Genomic DNA, 22,455 nt, shown 5'->3' on the forward strand with positions numbered 1-22,455 from the left:
TTCATAACAAGAGGATTTCAGTATAGGAGTAAAGAGGTTCTTCTGCAGTAGTATAGGGTCCTGATAAGACCACATCTGGAGTATTGTGTACAGTTTTGGTCTCCTAATTTGAGGAGAGACATCCTTGTTATTGAGGCAGTGCAGCGTGGGTTCACGAGATTGATCCGTGCGATGACGGGACTGTCATACGAGGTAAGATTGAAAAGACTAGGTTTGTATTCACTGGAGTTTAGAAGGATGAGGGGAATCTTATAGTGACATATAAAATTATAAAAGACTGGACAAGCTAGATGCAGGAAAAAAAGACTGGACAAACTAGATGCAGGAAAAATGTTCCCAATGTTGGGGGAGTCCAGAAACAGGGCCACAGTTTTAGAATAAAGGGGAGGTCATTTAAAACTGAGGTGACAAGGAACATTTTCACCCAGAGTTGTGAATTTGTGGAATTCTCTGCCACAGAGGACAGTGGAAGCCAAATCACTGGATGAATTTAAGAGAGAATTAAGATAGAGCTCTGGGGGCTAGTGGAATCAAGGGATATGGGAAGAAGTTGGGCACAGGTTACTGATTGTGGATGATCAGCCATGATCACAATGAATGGAGGTGCTGACTCGAAGGGCTGAATGGCCTCCTCCTGCACCTATTTTCTGTTTCTATGTTTCTATGTTAGGAGTGGATGTGAATGTGGGATAACATAGAACCAGTGTGAATGGGTAATTGATGGTTAGTGTGGACTCAGTGGGCTGAAGAGTCTATTCCCATGCTGGATCTCTACACTAAACTAAATGTACGCATGTGAAATCCATATTTTCCCAAGTAAAGCATTATTTATTTGAAATTGAATGACTCAATTTGTTAGGCACTAAGTACAAAATTAAATTTCCGTTTTAATAAATGTATGGGTCAGGAAAATTAATATTTGCAGTAGGATTGGCAGGTCCTAGGCTCATTTCGAATAGTGAATGTAAAACAGTATCAGTTGCCTGTGAGTCACGAATAAAGAGAGGGACATCAATGCACAAATAAAAAGGCCAGCTGATATAATACGCCAATATGGCCAGTAAAGAATGGAAGTTGGAGAATCATGGTAGATTAGTGTGTCCAAAGAAGAATCCTGACTCAAAATGTCATCTGTCCATTTCCCTCCACAGATGCTGCCTGACCTGGTCAAGATCCCGGCATCTGCAGTCTTTTGTGGTTCCATGGCAGATTATTAGCAGTCGAATAAATAAGCCCCTCCACTAAATGCCTCGGTGCCAAATATTGTGATTTTTGTTGACAGTTCTTCACAAGGAGGTGAGCAATACTATGCAGTTTTGGACATGGCAAGTACATTTTTCTCAATATTAATCAAGCTTCACAAGATCAATTTATTTTCATGTGGGAAAGGATGTTAGTATTTCTTTCAGATGTTACTTCAACACCATATGTTTCGTCTGATCCTATAACATGATTTAGTAGGAAGGGATTTAACAGTATACAATCTTTCACCTGATATCCTATGTTGCATTTGTTTCAAGAGGACTAGAATATAAAAACAGGGATGTAATGCTGAGGATTTTTTAAGGCACTGGTCAAACTGCATTTGGAGTATTGTGAGACATTTTGGGCCCCAAATTTGAGGAAGCATGTGTTGGAGTGGGCCCAAAGCAGGTTTACGGGAATTATCCCGGGGATGATTTGGTTAATGTTTGATGAGTGTTTGACTGCACTGGGCCTATACCCGCTGGAGTTTAGATGGATGAGGGAAGGCCTCATTGGAATTTACCGAATAGTAAATGGCCTGCATAGAGTAGATGCGGGGATATGTTTGCACTAGTGGGAGAGTCTAGGACCAGATGGCATAGCCTCAGAATAAAAGGACACACTTTTAGAAAGATGAAGAGGAATTTCTTTAGGCAGAGGGAGGTGAATTTGTGGAATTCATTGCCACAGATGGCTGTGGAGGCCAAGTTATTAGGTATTTTTAGGGCAGAGATTGACAGAGCCAGATTAGTAAGGGTATCAAGGGCTATGGGGTAAAGGCAGCAGAATGTGGTTGAGAGGGATAGATAGATCTGCCATGATTGAATGGCGGAGTAGACTCAACGGGCCGAATTACCTAATTCAGCTCCTTTGACATATGAACAAAGCTATCAATTCTATCATCCAGATCATTAACATATAATGTGAAAAGTAGCAGACCCAGCACTCACTCCGACGGAACATCACTAGTTACCATCACCAACCAGAAAATGTCTCCCTTACTCCCACTCTTTGCTGTTTGCCAGTAAGCCAATCTTCTATTCATGCTCGCACCTTGCCTCGAGTACCAAGAGCTCCTATCTTGTTTTAGCAGCCTCACGTGCGGCACCTTCTGCAAAGCCTAGTAAGCAACATCCACTGATGCTCATTTGGCAATCCTGATTGTTATTTTCTCAAAGAATCCCAATAGATCTGTCAGGCAAGATCTCCCCTTAACAAAACCTTGCTGGCTTCAGACTATTTTATCATATGCTTCAAAGTATCCCAAAATCTCTATCAACAGTGGACTCTAAAATCCTACCAATCGTGGAAGTCAGGCTAACCGGCCTATAGTTTCCCCTCTTTTGCTTTGCTCTCTTCTTGAACAGTGGAGCAACATTTGCAATTTTCCAGTTCTCTGCGACCTTTCCTGACTCTCGTGATTCTTGAACGATGATTACTAATGCCTCAACAATCCCTACAGCTATCTTTCAGAACCCTGGGGTGTTGTGCACCTGGTCCAGATGACGTATCCACCTTCAGACCTTTCAGCTTCCCAAGCACCTTCTCCTTAGTAATAGCAACTCCACTAACCTCTGCCCCCTGACTCTCTTAAATTTCAGGCACGTTGCTGGTGTCTTCCACTATGAAGACTAATGCACGAAACATATTCAATTAATCTGCCATTTATTTATTCCCCATTACTACTTCTCCAGTGTCAATTTCCAGCTGTCCAAAGTCCAATCTTGCCTCCCTTTTACTCTTTATATATTTGAAGAAAGTTTTGCTATCTTTTTTTTTAATATTATTGGCTAGCTTACTCTCATATTTCATCTTTTCTACCTTTATTGCCTTTTAAGTTATCTTCTGTTGGTTTTTAAAAGCTTCCCAATCTTCTAGCTTTCCGCTAATCTTTACAATATTATATGCCTTCTCTTTTAGTTTTATGCTGTCCTTGACTTTCTTTGTCAGCCACGGTCGCCTCATTCTCCCCTTATAATCTTTCTTCTCTTTGAGATGAAAAGATCCTTTGCCTCACTCCTTTCTTAAATCAATTTCCTGGATTGATTGATCAGACTTTGTCTTTAAACTGAAGTTGTGGCTGAGTGGTCTCAATGGCTATTGAAGACACATTTGCTGTGACGGGAACAGAGCAGCGATGTGAGAATGGTGTTTTCTTGAATAGTGCAACCATTTTTATTTTTATTTATTATGTAATAGACCAATTTTCTTCAACACAATGGTTGGATAGAATCATATTATTATTCAGCAGTGTTGGTATTTGTGTCATTGTGGTACTCAGGAATCCCTTGAGAGAAACCCGTGGTTTTGGTTGCTATCATTGATCAAGATACAGAAAGTTGCAGGTGCCCATTGTCTCTTGTTTCATATTCTGTTCCATCTGCCACATACTTGGTCCCTTAGTTAACCTACTACACATCTTTGCAGTTTCTGAACTGGTTTTATCTACTTGGTATTGATGGTAAATCTGGAAACATTGCATTTGATGCCATCGTGGAGCTCATTGATATAAACTTTGAGTCCTTGTAACAGCCATCGACAAATACCCTCCCAACTCATTTATCTCTATTAGTTACAATTTCAAAAACAGTTAATATTTCTATCATTCACCAGGTTGACACAAATGCTGGTGTAACTCAGAGAGACAGGTGTCAAGCTAACTAACCAGTGGTTCCCCATTTTCTTTTTCTTTCCTTCCTTTCCTACTTGGTGGGTTCATTTGCTACATTTTAATCTACAATCGTTCTCTTTTAAAACTCTTGAATGCTTGCCAAATTCAAGGGAATAACCAGTTTCTAATCCCTCTACAGACATTAAATATCCTTTCCTAACTTCTATAATTTTATGGCAAATTTGGAATAACCTATCTATCCATTGGACCACACATCTTGACTGCCTGAAACACCAAGCAGATTATATGCTCTTTCCTGTAATACAGTATCAACTGTTTGGATCAAATTTGAGAAGTAAAAAAATAACTATTTAATTGTACCAGTTATGTTTTACATTCTCTTTTAAATTATTGTGATATTTTATTGGGTCTGCTTTAAAATTTGATAATGCATATGCGAGACTTTACATAAAACACAAACCTTCAATTGCTGAATTCACATTGTCCACCTGCACGAAAAGAAATCTGAGTTACATGAAACGCAAATACATTAGGTATAAACAAATAATATTATATCTCATCATCTCTTACCAATGTTATATGGATGCACCTGAGGAGTAAGATAAACAGAGCTACATTACTGAAGTCCATTTTCTCCTCTCACCACTAAGGCAGATTGAGCCGCACCTGAACCCACAAAGGGGGAAAAAAAATCAGATAACCATGTGTAATTTTACTGCCTGAAAACATGTACCAACTTAATTGATCATAAGTTGCAGTAGAGAAGTTATCTCTTGGCTGATATTGACATAAACTCCTATATCTCTATCACAAAGGGCAGCGATCTAAACCTTCCACTTTATTGCAATTTCATTGAGAGGGAAATTATCAAATCAGTTACCAGAGATACAAGATCTTCAGAAAAATTATCACTAAATCAATTTTTTGTTTCAAAACTATTAGCAAATGATATTAATTACCAAAAGCAAAATATTAACACCGTAGCACCTGCTTTGAGGCCGTGACAACCAGGACTGAGAAGGAACAGTGTAGCACCTGACTTCCAAATTAGGAATGAAGAAGATTATACCAATCATATTGAAAATTTAGACAGAGAAATGACAGATAAGTGTAAGGGATGCTTTTTGGGATGTCAAATGCAACAGTAAATGGCAGGACGATTAGGAGCATTGATATGCAGAGGTTGCAAGTCCATGAGGTCACTGGGAGAATGTGAAAAACTCCACACAGACCTAACATGCTTTGTGAATAGTGTCAGGGGATGAGGATACACTGCAGGATATACTTTACTGCTTCTGATGTGACACCAAGAATTTTGATGGTCTTGGGAGACACAATATTGGTTGGCAGGTTTAGGTTTATTATTGTCACCTGTACCAAGGCATATGAAAAGCTTTGTTTTGTAAACCTCGTTTTAACGATTCACATTATAATGGATTTTGGATATTGCGGACGGACCTGGCAATGCCACCCTGGCTCACACCGTCTCCCCAGCTTCCGACGCCACCCCAACTTGCAAGGTACACCAGCAAGTCCTTCTTTATCCACCGCACGGTCCGGTGACACGACTGTTGTTGTGGCTCATGTTGTAGTCCCTGGGGACAGAGCTTTCTTAGGGCCGCTGCCACCGACAGGATGTGCTCAGTCACCGTGTGGCTCCCTCCCCTCTCACCTAATATTGCTTCTTGCTGTCGGCGGTGACTTTGTCTGTTCCCTGCTCGACCCCCGCAGCTTCCTCCTCCTGTCGCTTTCTCCAGTCAGCCTCTCCCACCCCCACTGCTGCCTCCTCCTCCTTCTCCTATCGCTCTGTCCACTCAGCCACTACCCCCCCCCTCCACCCACCGCCACTAACTCTTCCTTCTCCCCAGAGTCACCGACATGGTCCACGTTGGGAATGATGGTATGTCAGAGGAGAACGAGCCTCACGGTGACCGAGCGCTTCTTTGTCTTTGGCAGCGACCTGAAGAAAGCACTGCCGATCAGGGGCAACAATGTGAGCTGAAACAACAGCCACATCAACCGATAAAGAAGGGCCTGCTGGTAAAGACCAGGGGTATCGGCAGCTGGTTTGACATAAAGTCCTGGAGTAACTCAGCAGACTGAATCAGTCTGAAAAAGTGTCCTGACATTAAAAATCACCTATTCATGTTCTCCAGTGATGCTGCCCGACGCGCTGAGTTACTCTAGCACTTTGTGTCTCTTTTGTCTATTAACTATCATCAGCATTTATTTGTTTTAACTACATACAATGATAACACCTTACTCAGTTATACAGACAACCGGCCATAACGGACATCATTCCCCCCTATGATCTGTTATAACGAGGGTTTACTGTATATAAATACTATTAAAACTAAGCCAAACCCAAGTCCAATAGGGAGAATGATGATGAAGATACATAGTGCAGAAGACACTGAGCTGCAGGGGCAAGGGTGAAATCGCCAGCATTCCCTCACCCGCCCACGGACGATGAGGTACTGTATCACCACATGGAGTACAAAGAGTGAGCTGCCGGGACAAGCCCAGACTGACTGCTTCCCCTCTTTGATGCCAAGACTGAGCATCCAGGACTAGACTGAGACTGCCAGTATCTCCTCCCAAGGCAAGACTGAACAGCTGGGACTAGCCCAAGACTGCTGGCACCATCCATGAGGTCAAGACTGAGCAGCTGGGACATGCCCGAAACCACAGCATCTCCTCACGAGGCAGGAATGAGCAGCTGGGACAAGTCCAAGACAGCTAGCACAACCTCTGAGGCCAACACTGAGCTACAGGGATAAGCCCAAGCCTCTTGTCACTATTGCCCTTCGCTATAAATAAATTATCACGCGAGTTCACCCTACCATGAGTTTGTCGGTATAGTCATTGTCAACCCGGCATCTTTCTCCAATGTCTTTCTTTACGGTAAAAACAGAAGAGAAATACTCATTGAGGACCTTGTCCATCTTCTGTGGCTCCAAGTAGAATTGACCACTTTGATTCCTGAAAGGTCCCACTCTCTCTGGTTACCCTTTTTCTCATTATGTATTTATAAGATCTATTGGGATTATATCGTCCTACAGCTTAGAACTGTTATTATGCACTATCAACCACAATGCCAACTTTGGTATCATCAAGCATGTGGCCCCTTCAAGAGGGTCTTTTTGAGCCCTGTTGAATACCTCCAATCACAACAACTATTGTTGACCTTTGCTTTCTGCCTTGAACCAATTTTTATATCATGTCATTTCAATGTTGATCCCTTGGGCTTTAACTGTACTCCATGTAAGACATTAATTCCTGGCAAAAAATTGCATACACTGCATCAATAGACAATAGACAATAGGTGCAGGAGTAGGCCATTCAGCCCTTCGAGCCAGCACCGCCATTCAATGCGATCATGGCTGATCACTCAATCAGTACCCCGTTCCTGCCTTCTCCCCATACCCCCTCACTCCGCTATCCTCAAGAGCTCTATCCAGCTCTCTCTTGAAAGCATCCAACGAACTGGCCTCCACTGCCTTCTGAGGCAGAGAATTCCACACCTTCACCACCCTCTGACTGAAAAAGTTCTTCCTCATCTCCGTTCTAAATGGCCTACCCCTTATTCTCAAACTGTGGCCCCTTGTTCTGGACTCCCCTAACATTGGGAACATGTTATCTGCCTCTAATGTGTCCAATCCCCTAATTATCTTATATGTTTCAATAAGATCCCCCCTCATCCTTCTAAATTCCAGTGTATACAAGCCCAATCGCTCCAGCCTTTCAACATACGACAGTCCCGCCATTCCGGGAATTAACCTAGTGAACCTACGCTGCACGCCCTCCATAGCAAGAATATCCTTCCTCAAATTTGGAGACCAAAACTGCACACAGTACTCCAGGTGCGGTCTCACCAGGGCCCGGTACAACTGTAGAAGGACCTCTTTGCTCCTATACTCAACTCCTCTTGTTACGAAGGCCAACATTCCATTGGCTTTCTTCACTGCCTGCTGTACCTGCATGCTTCCTTTCATTGACTGATGCACTAGGACACCCAGATCTCGTTGAACTCCCCCTCCTCCTAACTTGACACCATTCAGATAATAATCTGCCTTTCTATTCTTACTTCCAAAGTGAATAACCTCACACTTATCTACATTAAACTGCATCTGCCATGTATCCGCCCACTCACACAACCTGTCCAAGTCACCCTGCAGCCTTATTGCATCTTCCTCACAATTCACACTACCCCCCAACTTAGTATCATCTGCAAATTTGCTAATGGTACTTTTAATCCCTTCGTCTAAGTCATTAATGTATATCGTAAATAGCTGGGGTCCCAGCACCGAACCTTGCGGTACCCCACTGGTCACTGCCTGCCATTCCGAAAGGGACCCATTTATCCCCACTCTTTGCTTTCTGTCTGTCAACCAATTTTCTATCCATGTCAGTACCCTACCCCCAATACCATGTGCCCTAATTTTGCCCACTAATCTCCTATGTGGGACCTTGTCGAAGGCTTTCTGAAAGTCGAGGTACACCACATCCACTGACTCTCCCTTGTCAATTTTCCTAGTTACATCCTCAAAAAATTCCAGTAGATTTGTCAAGCATGATTTCCCCTTCGTAAATCCATGCTGACTCGGAATGATCCCGTTACTGCTATCCAAATGCTCAGCAATTTCGTCTTTTATAATTGACTCCAGCATCTTCCCCACCACTGATGTCAGACTAACTGGTCTATAATTCCCCGTTTTCTCTCTCCCTCCTTTCTTAAAAAGTGGGATAACATTTGCTATCCTCCAATCCACAGGAACTGATCCTGAATCTATAGAACATTGAAAAATGATCTCCAATGCTTCCACTATTTCTAGAGCCACCTCCTTAAGTACTCTGGGATGCAGACCATCAGGCCCTGGGGATTTATCAGCCTTCAGTCCCATCAGTCTACCCAAAACCATTTCCTGCCTAATGTGGATTTCCTTCAGTTCCTCCATCACCCTAGGTTCTCCGGCCCCTAGAACATTTGGGAGATTGTGTGTATCTTCCTCAGTGAAGACAGATCCAAAGTAACGGTTTAACTCGTCTGCCATTTCTTTGTTCCCCATAATAAATTCCCCTGCTTCTGTCTTCAAGGGACCCACATTTGCCTTGACTATTTTTTTCCTCTTCACGTACCTAAAAAAACTTTTGCTATCCTCCTTTATATTATTGGCTAGTTTACCCTCGTACCTCATCTTTTCTCCCCGTATTGCCTTTTTAGTTAACTTTTGTTGCTCTTTAAAAGAGTCCCAATCCTCTGTCTTCCCACTCTTCTTTGCTATGTTATACTTCCTCTCCTTAATTTTTATGCTGTCCCTGACTTCCCTCGTCAGCCACAGGTGTCTCTTACTCCCCTTAGAGTCTTTCCACCTCTTTGGAATAAATTGATCCTGCAACCTCTGCATTATTCCCAGGAATACCTGCCATTGCTGTTCTATCGTCTTCCCTGCTAGGGCCTCCTTCCAATCAATTTTGGCCAGCTCCCGCCTCATGCCTCTGTAATCCCCTTTGCTATACTGTAATACCGACACTTCCGATTTTCCCTTCTGCCTTTCCATTTGCAGAGTAAAACTTATCATGTTGTGATCACTGCCTCCTAATGGCTCTTTTACCTCTAGTCCCCTTATCAGATCAGGATCATTACACAACACTAAATCCAGAATTGCCTTCTCCCTGGTAGGCTCCAGTACAAGCTGTTCTAAGAATCCATCTCGAAGGCACTCTACAAACTCTCTTTCCTGGGGTCCATTTCCAACCTGATTTTCCCAGTCTACCTGCATGTTGAAATCTCCCATAACCACAGTAGCATTACATTTTTGACACGCCAATTTTATCTCCTGATTCAACTTGCACCCTATGTCGAGGCTACTGTTTGGGGGCCTATAGATAACTCCCATTAGGGTCTTTTTACCCTTACAATTTCTCATTTCTATCCATACTGATTCAACATCTCCTGATTCTATGTCACCCCTTGCAAGGGAATGAATATCATTCCTTACCATCAGAGCAACCCCACCCCCTCTGCCCACCTGTCTGTCTTTCACTACCATCATTGACACTTGTTGCCTCCTCTAGAAATTTAATCAGGTTAGGCAGACATATTTCAACCTGCTGATTATTCTCGATTAACCTGTGGCCTCTACACAATCATTATCTCTGATTGATCCACATCTCTTGAAATGTTTTGGACTTTGATTTCTCAGACTTGGGTTCAAAACAGCCTATACAACAGGAAACGAATGTTCTGTGCTTGCTGCCTCAAGCAATTGGACTTTGTAGTCCAAAGGATAGTTTGTAAATTCAGTTGGAGTATTTTGTGGAAACAGCTGTTATTGGATCTCTCCAGTGCCTTGACATGATTGTTATACACAGTTCAAATCTTAAGAGAAAATAGGAGGACAGGAATCACTGCTGTCCAGTAGATAATGACTTCTAAGCTTGGTTTGAGGTCTTGATCTTCTCGGGGTCTCCCCAGTGTCTGCTCTAGGGAAAATCATATCCAGTATCCTCCAGCACTATCTCCTCGAGGTTTGAGAAATGCTTCACACTATGCATTTTGTTTAAGGCAGTGGATATGATCTTCACGCAACAATTCAAAGTAGAATGCAAAGAGCAGCACTAACCCCACTAAGCATAGCCTTTTTTCAACCTCACTAAAGCCTTTGACTTCATCAATCAAGAATCTCTGATGCAATCAAACTTATTCATCTGAAGATATTTATCTATGTTTTACTTCAGGATGGCATGTAAGCCGTGATCCTAACTTCTGTATTCTTGGGATTTATACATATATAGAGAGAGATGTAGCAGCAACCAGCAAGAAGGGGAAACAAGGAGATTACAAACATTCAGGATTATGCCTGATTTGACATGTATATTGCTGGTTTATGCCTGATTTGACATGTATATTGTGGCTCAGCTGATAGGCATGTCTCAAAAATATGAGAGCAATGGGTTCATGCACCTTGAACATCCAAATTCTTGGTTAACACTTCAGTTCAGTATGGAGGGAGTACTGTATTGCTGGACGCGAGCTTTTTCAAATGGGATAGAATTCAGAATAATATCGCACAGGAAAAGGCCCTTAGGCCACAGTGTCTGTGCCGATCATGATGGAGTTGTTAAACCAAATCCCATTTGTCCTTTCACATAGATATAAACCATGGCACAATTTCAAACAGCAGGAGTTACTCCTAATGTCACACCTAATCAAGATAATGAAAACATTATGACAGTATCAAATTGCTGTTTGTGATATCTTAATCTGCAAACTTCTATTTTTCCTATACTCAAACTTTGACAGCAGTTCAATTGTCTGTAAAAATCTAGATCATCTTTAAAGGCACTATGCAAAAATGCACACATACGACTTAGAAGTTGTAGGCCAAGCAGTCCCTCAACCTTTCCGTATTTAAAAGATCATGGCTTATCTAATCATAACCTCAACTTTGTGTTCCTATCTAATGGGCCTGAGGCTGCAGTTCCTAAAGGGAAGATTGTCTTTCAAAGTGTTAAAAAAGGTTTAAAATGGACACATTTTTGCCAAGGTAGAGAACAGCTGTGGAACTTGATCTCATCCACATCGATGAGTTAAAATCATTAAAAGTCGGCAAAGGTCTCTTCATTGTATTTCTGCTTGCCTAGCATTGATTATTCATGAAGCTTCTACCTAGCCAATGAGGTGTGTTCTCCAGCTGCAAATAGCCAGGATATAAATACCAAAGAGAGAGACAATTTGTTCTGTATTGCTTTGGATTCATTTTAGTGAAAATGTAAGTGGTAAGCTGTGAGCCTAGTACAGCAGCTCGAATGGTGGACAGACATGGAGGAGTGGGGCACAATGACTGGATCCACGGATGGGGTGGAAGGATGCTGACGGACAGACCTGGACCCAGAACTTGGGAAGGGCAGGTGATGAGGCTGGATCCAGAGATGGGGTGGAAGGGGCAATGGTGGGCAGACCTAGAGGGGGGGGGGGGGGGGGGAATGAGGACCTGGTCCACAGCTCGGGTGGAAGTGCAATTGGAAATATGCCTCCACCCAAAACTGAAGGGCGGAGGAGATAGGTTGTGGGATGAGGGCTGGAGTGGTGGGGCGATTGTGAGCAGGGGAGTGGTAGGGCGATTGTGAGCAGGAGAGGGGGGAGGTGGGGGATGAGGGCTGGAGTGGTAGGGAGATTGTGAGCAGGAGAGGGGGGGAGGTAGGTTGGGGGATGACGGGTGGGCCGAGAGCAGTGGTGGTAGGGCGATAGTGAGTAGACCAGGAACCAGAACATGAGGAAGAGGGTCTTGAGGCCTGGATCAAGAGCTAGATGGAAGGATGATGGTGGACAGAGCTTGATGAAGAGCTCAATCTTTCAATGAACATTTTTAAGGCAGTGATAGATTCACTCTTGATTCGTATGGGTATCAGTGGTTGTGGTGAGAAGGCAGGGGAATGGAGCTAGGAGGGAGATAGGTCAGCCATGATCGGCTTGGTGGGCCGAATGGCCTAATTCTGCTCCTATCACTTGAGACATTAAATTGAGGAGAGAAGGGTTGAGCGGTCTCTGGGGCAGAAGTGGGTGGGTGGGTGGGGGGACTCCCCTCCCTTGTCCCAGGACCTGCGCGAGATAACCACTTATGAGGTGTTTGCGCAGTAATCAACCAGAACCAGAAGTGAACCCCGCCACCTCCTGGAGCCGCCCACACGCGGGCCACGGGCGAACAGCTGGCGCGGAGCCCGCCCGCCCGCCCACCCACCCTGGGGGCAGAGATGCTCTACCTGAACAACACGACGCCGCGCTGAGGGGAGGTTGTCCGGGGCCCGCGTCCACGCCACGCGCCTTGCCTCGTGCAGGCAGGGCGCATGCTCGCGGCGCGCACTCCCGGCCCGCGGTCCGCGCGCAGCATCACCCAGAGCGGCCCAGCGGGCACCCGCCGCCTGTGCTCGCTGCACTGCGAGGGAGAGGGAGAGGGAGAGGGAGAGGGGAGGGGGGCACACATCGGCACCAGACCTTGATTCTTCCTGCATCACTTCTCTGCTTCCCCATCCTTCTTGAGGGCTGAATAACAGTTGGCTTCCTAGGACATTTTGATGCAATTTTCGCATACAAGAAATACGAAACAGTCTATGGCTGTCTTAACATTCATGGCGTTGTCTACAGACAGCATCATTAAGAGTTGGTACGTTGTACGTACGAAGCACCAATTCCACTCCTCTGGCCTCTTTGAACAATATACTTTGAAATGTGTAGGGGACGGTTGCACAACTTCTAGAACGTTCAGTGTCCAGTGGTGGCAGGACCATCGATTGCTGTCCGTACAAAACCTAGTATTGGTTAGAGCAAGCTTCAGTGTATAGATATTAGCACGTGCCCTTGCACCCTATGATGTGCTATGTGCCAGTCTTCACCTCTGCACATCTTGTACTGGACGACCAACAAGTTTCAAGCAGTTCCAAACACTTTTTTACTGAGTTGATCTTCCAAAAGCATATCGCCATGAGGCCTCCACTGCAGAACAAGGAGGAGTTTCCTCCTTGAGTATTCAGCAGCAACCCATCTATGGATCAACACCTGTCATTTGAGGGATTTTCATAATGCCTTAATCTTGCGACAAGTAGGTGTACAGTCTAGTTTCCTGTAATGCAAGCTAACAAGGGGGCTGTGACAGGCCTCGTATGTACATGACTCGAGTTCAGCCTCAATGCAGAAGAGCACACTTAAGCAGTGCACACTTAAACAAGAGGCATACAGCCACTCAGAGTATGTGCTGCATCTGGTGTTTCTGAGCCACAAAACATTGCCAAGTACACATCATCATGGCTGGCATACATTAAAGTGAGTATGCAAGTTTTGTAATGAAAAGAGCAAGTGTCGCCATCCTCTGCAGTCCAATCAATGTCTGCTCCCAGGGCCCAACCCTGGAACTGAATCCCAGTATGGTCAATGTTCCATGTTCGCTCCTTGCACAATAGTTAGTGGAAGGAAGTGCAAATAGAATAGAAGCTCAAGGAAGCACAGAAACAAAGGAATGGAAGTTAATTTCAGTTGTTAGTCTTCGTAAACCTTACATAGATTAATGTGTTCAATTTTGGACTTTAGACCTCAGGGAAGGCATTGGTCTTGGAGGGCATATGGAAACTTAAATGATCAAAAAATATATTGCACACACTTGGATTGTGTTCATTGATTATTGAATATAGTGAACAAATAAAGGATTTCAGATAGTAAAAAGTACTTTATAGTCAAGACCCAGACAAAAACATTTTCTATGCTGAAGAGTTATGCTATTCTGTAGTGAAAGTAGTAAGCACTATTTATTGACATAGAGATGGAATTCTTCCCTCAAAATTAGCCAAAAGATTTGGAGCCAGTTTGAACCCATGTTTTCGAATGGATGTTTAGGGAAATGGACGAAAAGCAATAAATATAATTGAGGCGTAGTAGATTAATATGCAGGTACAAAGAAATAAATAGACTACTGACAATATTCTTTTCCTTGTCAGATTACCAAACGTGGTAACTTTCAAATCCGGAGATAACACAACTCAGCAAGTGAAATTCTGGAAAGGATACCCCATTAATAATACGGCACAACATCTACTTAAAAGCACACTAGCCAAACCTGGCTAAGGTAGATCCCATCGGAATTCTTTCTGTAGCGTATCTGCAGAGGTTTGAGAGAATCCTCATGAAATACTGAATCTATCAGATGCCTAAGAAAGTAAATTCATTGATGTGTTTTCTTGATCACCGCATCAGTGTGAAGGGACCAGGTTAGGTTGCTGGTGACATGGATGTCTAGAAACTTGAAGTTGTTGACAATCTCAACAGCGGCTCTGTTGGTGAACACAACCTTGTGTTCATCCGCTTGCTTTCTTAGACCAGCAACCAACTCTTTTGGCTTGTTGATGTTGAAGGCTAAGTTATTGTCCTGACACCATGACACAAGAAATTTAATTATTCCGTTTTGGTACATATAATGGGTGGAGAATGGCAATTGGAATTCAATCGGAGTAAGTGTGAGATTAGTTTAATTTGGCACCATATTCGGCACAGATAAAGTGGGCCAAAGGGCCTCTTTCTGTGCTGTATTGGTTTATGTTTTATATGAAGGACACAGATAAGGTGAATAGTCACAGTCTTTTCCCCACGGTAGGGAAATCTAAACCTTAAGGTATAAGGTGAGAGGGGAAAGATTTAAAAGGGACCTGAGGGGAAACTTGTCAGCCCAACTTGTCCAATCCGACCAACATGCCCCATCTACTCTGGCCTTACCTGCTGCATTTGGCCCATATCCCTCTAAACCTTTCCTATCCATGTACCTGTCCAAATGTCTTTTAAATGTTGTTATAGCACCTGCCTCGACAGACCTCCTTTGGCAGTTTGCTCCATATACGCAGCAGCCTCTGTGTGCCTCAATTTCCTATTAAATATTTCCCCTCTCATCTTAAACCTATGTCCTATTGACTTTGATCTCCCTACTCTGTGTAAAGAGCAGGGAGCATTCACTCTATGTATTCCCTCATGATTTTATACACCTCTATAAGATCACCCCTTAGCCTCTTGTGCTCCAAAGGAAATAAGTCTTATCCTGCCCAACCTCTCCCTAAAGCGCAGGCCTTTAAGTCATGGTAGCATCCTTGTATATCTTCCCTGCACGCTTTCCAGCTTAACAATATCCTTCCTGTAGCAGGGTGATTAAAACTGAACACAATGCTCCAAATGCCACTTCACCACCAGCATGTACAATTGGAACATAACATCCCAACCTCTATACTCAATAGACACAAAATTCTGGAGTAACTCAGTGGGACAGGCAACATCTCTGGAGAGATGGGTGATGTTTTGGGTTGAGACCCTTCTTCAGGCTGAGAGTCAGGGAAAGGGAAATGAGAGATATAGAACAAATGTAGAGAGATATAGAACAAATAAATGAAAGGTATGCCAAAAAGTAACGACGATAAAGGAAACCAGGCTATTATTAGCTGTTTGTTAGGTGAGAACGAGAAGCTGGTGCGACTTGAGTGGGGGATGGATGGAGATAGAGGGAGTGCAGGGGTTACTTGAAGTTAGATAAATCAATATTTATACCACTGGGTTGTAAGCTGCCCAAGCAAAATATGAGATACTGTTCCTCCAATTTGCATTTAGCCTCACTCTGACAATGGAGGAGGCCTAGGACAGAAAGGTCAGTGTGGGAATGGGAAGGGGAAGTGTTTGGCAACCGGAAGATCAGGTAGGCCCAGAAGGACTGAGTGAAGGTGTTCAGTGAAACGATCGTCCAGTTTATGTTTGGTCTCGCCGAGTCTCTATACTCAATATCCAGGCCAATTTACCAAAAGCCTTCTTGACCACAAACCTGTGATGCCACTTTTAGAGAACCTGCACGCCTAGATCATGCCTTGTACATTCTCTTTCAAATTGTTGATATAAACCACAAACAGCAATGGGCCCAGCACCCATCTCTGAGGCACACCACTAGTCACAGGCCTCCAGTCCGAGAAACAACCCTCCACCTTCCCTTCTTCTTCCTTCAATGAAACCAATTCTCTCTGCAGTTGGCTAGTTGAGAAATAGTTAGAAGATTGAGAGCATAGTTGATACTTTCCCGACAGAGGGACACGACCAGGAAGAGCGTTCACCATTCGCAATGCCATCTGTGGCCGCTCAGGGAATTTCAAATGAGCTCTTGTTATTTTGTCCGGATTATAGGGATGGGCAGACCATCAGTTGTCAGAAAATCGGTGTTTAATCTGTATCTAAAAATGCAAGGAACGCTTTGTATAGGTCTTCAGCAAGGAAGTGGATGCTGACAAAATCAGTAGGAGCAATGGTAGAGAAAAAGGAGGGGGATGAACATTGAGCAGGAACTGCAAAGGCAAGCAATGTGTAAAAGTAAGGCACCTCGTCCTGACTATATGCACCATTGGCTGCTGAAGTGGGGTTGAAGATTGATGAAGGACTTGCCACAATTTTCCGATCTCCCTTTGGCATTGCACGTCCGACTAATCTGATTGATTGCATGTCCGACTAATCTGATTGATATTTAATGGGACACCAGGTTGAATTAGGGAATGCAGTAGATGTTGTCCACTTAAATTTTCAGATATTTGATCAAACCTCATAAACGTCTGTGTAGCAGAAGGTATGAAAGCATTAGTAGCATAGATCTGGAAGTGGCTTAAGGACAGATGTGGTTTCATGCTTCGTGATTAGTCCAGATAAGATGAATGGGAAGAATGCGGAAAAATCAAAAATTCTCTTACCCACAAAATAATTCTACAAATTGTTAATTGATATAAACATTCCACACTGAACCACAACTATCCTTGTCATTGCCAAAATTATACATCCTTTCAATGCCAATGACTGGTTGCTTTATCTAATTGCAACTCTGAATTGCAGACAGCAATTATCTGATTATTTCAGAAGTGATTGAATATATTTCCATGTTTTACTTAAAACATGCCACAGCTGGTGTTGTGTCCTCCCACCTACAGCTAAAAGAATTAAAGTTGTTTTTCCTTCCTGCTGATAAACGGTTCATATTAATTGAAATTGTAGCAAGTAAAATCTGGTATAAAACTCACATTTAGAGAAAGCAAACAGCCTAATGTTTAGTTTTAAGGATCTCAATTTACATTTTTCAGGAATCTCACATCTGAGTGTGCTGAGCGTTTAGGTCAGCAGTGGAATAAACATTGGGAAAGCAGAGTGCAAGAGGCTATGGACTAATGGAGCTGCTGCGATTTCAAAAATCTTACTGCCAACGAATAGAGTTCATCTGCCCCTATGCACATAAATCTACTGTGTAATAGAGCAGGGTTTGATGCAATTTAGTAGTTGACATATGGAGAAAACTCTCACTAATATCCTTAGATCCTATTATCATTTACCTTTAAATCAGATTGGCATCATCCACTCCAGATTGAAAGAGTAGTTGTGATCCTGAAGCAATGACTCATCTAAGCACTCTTTTTTAAGCAATTAGGCATGGTGAGCACTAGTGCTGTCCAACCCACGCTAACACAGATTTTTGTTCCAAAAGGCTGTTCCAAATGACAGATCAAAAGATCAGAAGACAGATCAGGATTATTGGAGTTGCAAATGAAGCTTCCTCAATCAGCTAGATGCTGTTGACAAAACCAGAACTACAAGAGGTAGTCATGGTCACAACACTGAAACAGGCTTTTCAGCCCATCATGTTCATGTCCACCATCAATTAACTATCTATACATACCAGAGCTTGGTCCTCAACCTACCTTCACAAAAGTGATGTACACAGATAAAGATGAAGCACCAGAAATCATCAACCACATGAAAACATGGAGCAAGAGCTCAGGACTTAATAAAACAAAAGTGCATGCAGAAAAATACATTAAAAGTATTGAGTAGAACTATAGGGTGCGGTATTAGATGAACACCCCAAAACATTTTATGGGAACAGTTAAAAGATAGCTAATTTGTATTCAATTTCTTTGTCCCAGATGAACTAAGATGAACATTGACAAAAATCAAATCGTCCCTTCTAATTGCATTGCAACAGAAAGATGGGAGTGGGAGACGAATCCCGCCATTTCTTGCAGCGACTGGAGATGCCCACATCTGGGTGAACAACTGATCGGATAACCGTGAAAATGTGCGTGGGAACAAGGGAGCACGTGAGGATTTATAATACAGGTTTGCTAAATATAAACTTCTGAAAGAATACAGCAGATCAGGCAGCATCTATGGAGGGAAATGGCAGATGACGTTTTGGGTCGGAATCCTTCTTCATCGACCCAAATGTCGTTTGTCGATTTCTCTTCACAAATCAATTTCAGTTTAGTTTATTGTCACGTGTACCGAGGTACAGTGAAAAGCTTTTGTTGCATGCTAACCAGTCAGCAGAAAGACAATACATGATTACAATTGATCCATTTACAGTGTATAGATACATGATAAGGGAATAACGTCTGGCAATCAACCCCTCCTCACCTGGATCGCCTGCCAGCTTGTGCCTCTTCTCTCTCCCTCACTTCTTTGTACTGGCATTCTCCCCACTCCTCTTTCCAGATGAAGGTTCCTGACCCAAGATATCATATGTCCATTTCCTTCCACAGATGCTGCCTGACCCGTCTGAGTTCCTGTAGCAGTTTTATTTTTGCTCCAGATTCCAGTATCTGCAATCTCTAGTATCTCCATAGTTAGGGAGGGAGATCATTCCAGGGAGCATGTTGTGCCTCTTTGAGAGGCCACCAAGTTTAATCTTCACCTCCACCTGGCAGTCCTCTGCCACTTCATTAAGCTGTTGGTAATGTTCTGGTAAACTGTTTCCACATGGAAATTGAAATCAAGGATGTCTTGGGCAAGACAGGGAGATTGGCTTTCTCAGAAGTGGAAATGGATCATGGGATCCGGGGACGTGTTACAACAGGAGCATGGGAACAAGGCCCCAGTGAGTGGGTAGGCAGTGTAGGAACCAAGACATCAGTGAGTGGTAAAGGAGCATCTGGGACCCTGATATATTAGGGGGAGCACGACACCAGGGTCCAGGTGCATGGAATGAGAGTGGAACCACATTATTTGGTGAACCAGAAGCTAAACCATTGGGATTTTTGGGTGTTTTATATCAGACAATCAGAGTTTTACTATATATCAATTTCCCGCCCACCACAATTGACATCCATTTGTTCTGCCGTCATTAGTGATGCTTGCCCCTTACCCTTACCATAAAATAGGTTGTTGTGACTTTGTGGCTGAGGACTATCTCAACACCTTGGTCTCCTTTCTTCTGACTCTTCTAAAAAGTTCCTCTTGCAATCAATTTTATGGTTACACATCTCAGCTTCGCTGGCTCGGAGTTTAATTGGCATATGTCACTGAGACATTTTCACCCGTTAACTGTGTTATATAAATGTGCATTTCTGTTGTTAATTAGCTTCTGAGTAATATTAACTCAGCTTTGTTTTTCCTTTAAAACATCTTTGTGGCACTTTCCCTCAAGTTCGAAGATGATGCATTCCACTCCCATTCTGTGTTCTAAGGTGACTGATGCGGCCAGTGCACCTTCTGCAGCTTTTGTTACTGGACCTAGTGACAATGTGGTCTCTTCTGGTGCCTCCTATGAGTGGTGCTTTATTCTGGTCTGACATGGTTCCCATTTAAATCATAGAATAGAAGGATGTGAGGGTCTTTTTTGCTCGTGAAGTAGATGGTGTGGTGTAGGTAGTGGTCAGAGTTTATACACTTTTACCCTTGGTAATTTCCATGTACTTACTACCAGTGTTTATTAACTTTTTCTTTGCGGTTTAGAGCAGTGATGCAAATTCTCTTATCAATGTGTTAGCAGATGCATTGCAATGCAGAAATTATAATTACCAATCGCACCATAGCAAGCTAAGTGAAGTGTTACCTGATGAAAATGCAAGTACTGTATATATTTGTCCTGGCTCAGAGTAACCCAGCTGCACCACATGAATAGCCACGGTTTGTGCTGCAAGATTAGCAATATATCTGAGGGTAATTTTCTAGACTCTTGCTTGTTATTGCTGGGAAATAAGTCTGTTTACTTTTTAACTAGCCCATTAGGTGGTGCACTTGCCACACCAGTCACCAAAGCATGTTTAGTTTACAATGCAATGGTATGAACAGTGAATTCTCCAATTTAAAGTAAAACCACTCCCCACCCCCAGCCCTTCCATTTCCATTGCCCTCCCTCCCCTATACACACATATTTTCACCACCATCTCCCTTGATCCAAGTCATCATACTCTTTTCATCTCTTCTGAATGTTATCTCCCATCCTCGAGTCCCATATTTCCATTTTAGCCCCCTCTTTCTCCTCTGGCCTGTCCTGTTCCACCATATCACTCCCTCTGGCTTTACATTTCACTCATTCTCTTCTTTCCTCATCTGACACCCTTTTGTCTCCTTTTCACCTCTCGCCTTTGTTATTTACCACCAACCATCCCTATAATTCACCAGGCTGTATTCTACACCCATCTCTCTTTTCCTGCTTTCTCTTCCCTACTCCAATTAATCTGATGAAGGCTGATGATCTGATACATCGTCTGTCCATTCTCTCCACAGATGCTGCCTGACTGCTGAGTTACTCCAGCACTTTGTTTTTTACCCCAAATATATTTTCTGTGGCTGAGGAGTTTAGAACTTTAGGAAAGGCAAAAGGGCTGAGATGAGGAGAATTTTTTCAAAGGATGGTAAATCTTTAAAATTCTATGGATTGGAGACCTGTAGAGGCATAGTCATTGATTGCATTCAAAACTCTGATGCATTGATTTCTTGGGTATTAGAAGAATCAAAAGGATATGGGGATAGAGCTGGAAAGTGGTGTTGAGGTAGAGATCGCGTGTAATCAGACCACACACATTCAGAAATATACTGTGATCCCATGTTGCAAGACCCATAGCTTGCACAAATCCTTATTTTTCTGAAGCTCAGCAAAGTCCTTTGAGAGCTCTTCATGATAGTTGATATTTTCAGAATAGAGTGCAAACTATTCTGAACTAGTGTACAAACTAGTTCCGCTTTCATCACTTCTAATGAAGCTTTCTCGCTGGTAAAATGAGTTTGACAAGTAGGGTTGCCAACTTTCTCAATTCCAAATAAGGGACAAACGGTGACGTCACTGCCCCTCGCCCCATGTGACCTCACCCAGCCAGCGGCCACATGCACCCGCTCCACCAAAGGCCGCTGCCAGTGCCGGGAGGCGGGTTGCTATGCAACCTCCGTTAGGTGGCACCCAGGCCTCCGTGACCACACTGTCTGGGCCTACAGCGGCCCCCGGGCCTACAGTGTCCGGGCCTACAGCACACCCCAGGCCTAATAGGGGATAAGGGCGGTCCCGAATGGGACAAACCAATTTAGCCCAATATACGGGATGTCCCGGCTAATACGGGGCAGTTGGCAACCCTATTGACAAGCCAAATGCACCTTGTATCATTAAACCAAGAAGTAGAGCCTGGACAACAAGTATTTGTTCTGGCATATGAATGCAATACAACTAATGCAAGCAGGCAAAACTGATGATGTTTCAACACTGCTGACTAGCAATCGGTGACCTCATGAACTATGAGATCATTACTGCTTAATTATTATTGCACTCGAGTAGGAATTGAAGGAAGTAAACTTGGATCAATATAACCACTTGTTTCTTTAACAGTATGCCTACTCATTAATGAAATGACCTTGGAATAACTGGAGTGATTTCAAGTGAGGAGTTATGACAGATATTTCCTTTCTATGTACTTGTGTCTAATTGAGGATGACTGGAAAATAAGGTCATTTACACAAACACCTATATAACTTCTCTTCCTGGATTTGTCAACACATGTAGCAATAACAGCTTTATTCACAAAGGCAAACTGCCCAAGGGGACACACTTGACAGAAGATTGCCAGGTGCTTGATTGATTTCAACAAAAAATATGAATGGTACTTTTGAAACAATAGGTCTAATTTCATCTGCTTATTGCCTGGGGAACACTTAATATTTGAATGCAAAGTAGGAGAAAAATGTGCAGACAATTAATATTTTATCTCCTGTCCATTGTACTGCTCAGGGTTTCGTAATGAACCTCTCTAGATGGAGA

The 22,455-nt window shown here is 43.1% G+C and overlaps 2 protein-coding genes across 3 annotated transcripts in view; one reads left to right on the forward strand and one right to left on the reverse strand.

Moving 5' to 3' along the window:
• Nucleotides 1-12,892, reverse strand: part of LOC144602465 (astacin-like metalloendopeptidase) — an 81,483-nt gene extending 68,591 nt beyond the window's left edge. Inside the window, exons 1-2 of the mRNA XM_078415612.1 lie at nucleotides 12,644-12,892; nucleotides 4,338-4,365 (exon numbers count right to left, since the gene is read on the reverse strand). Coding sequence (XP_078271738.1) covers nucleotides 4,338-4,365; nucleotides 12,644-12,892 — 277 coding nt within the window. The remainder of the gene's footprint in view (nucleotides 1-4,337; nucleotides 4,366-12,643) is intronic.
• The window catches only part of LOC144602227 (tetraspanin-18-like), a 305,930-nt gene that overhangs the window by 84,728 nt on the left and 198,747 nt on the right, over nucleotides 1-22,455 (forward strand). Inside the window, exon 1 of one of the 2 annotated variants that reach the window (XM_078415059.1) lies at nucleotides 18,517-18,545. The exons of the other annotated variant lie outside the window; for it this stretch is intronic. The gene's annotated coding sequence lies outside the window, so the exon portion shown is untranslated. Of the gene's footprint in view, nucleotides 1-18,516; nucleotides 18,546-22,455 lie in introns of those variants that run through there. 2 annotated transcript variants of the gene reach the window in all.

This window comes from Rhinoraja longicauda, chromosome 18 (assembly GCF_053455715.1).
Source record: "Rhinoraja longicauda isolate Sanriku21f chromosome 18, sRhiLon1.1, whole genome shotgun sequence".
In the NCBI taxonomy this organism is placed as follows: domain Eukaryota; kingdom Metazoa; phylum Chordata; class Chondrichthyes; order Rajiformes; family Arhynchobatidae; genus Rhinoraja; species Rhinoraja longicauda.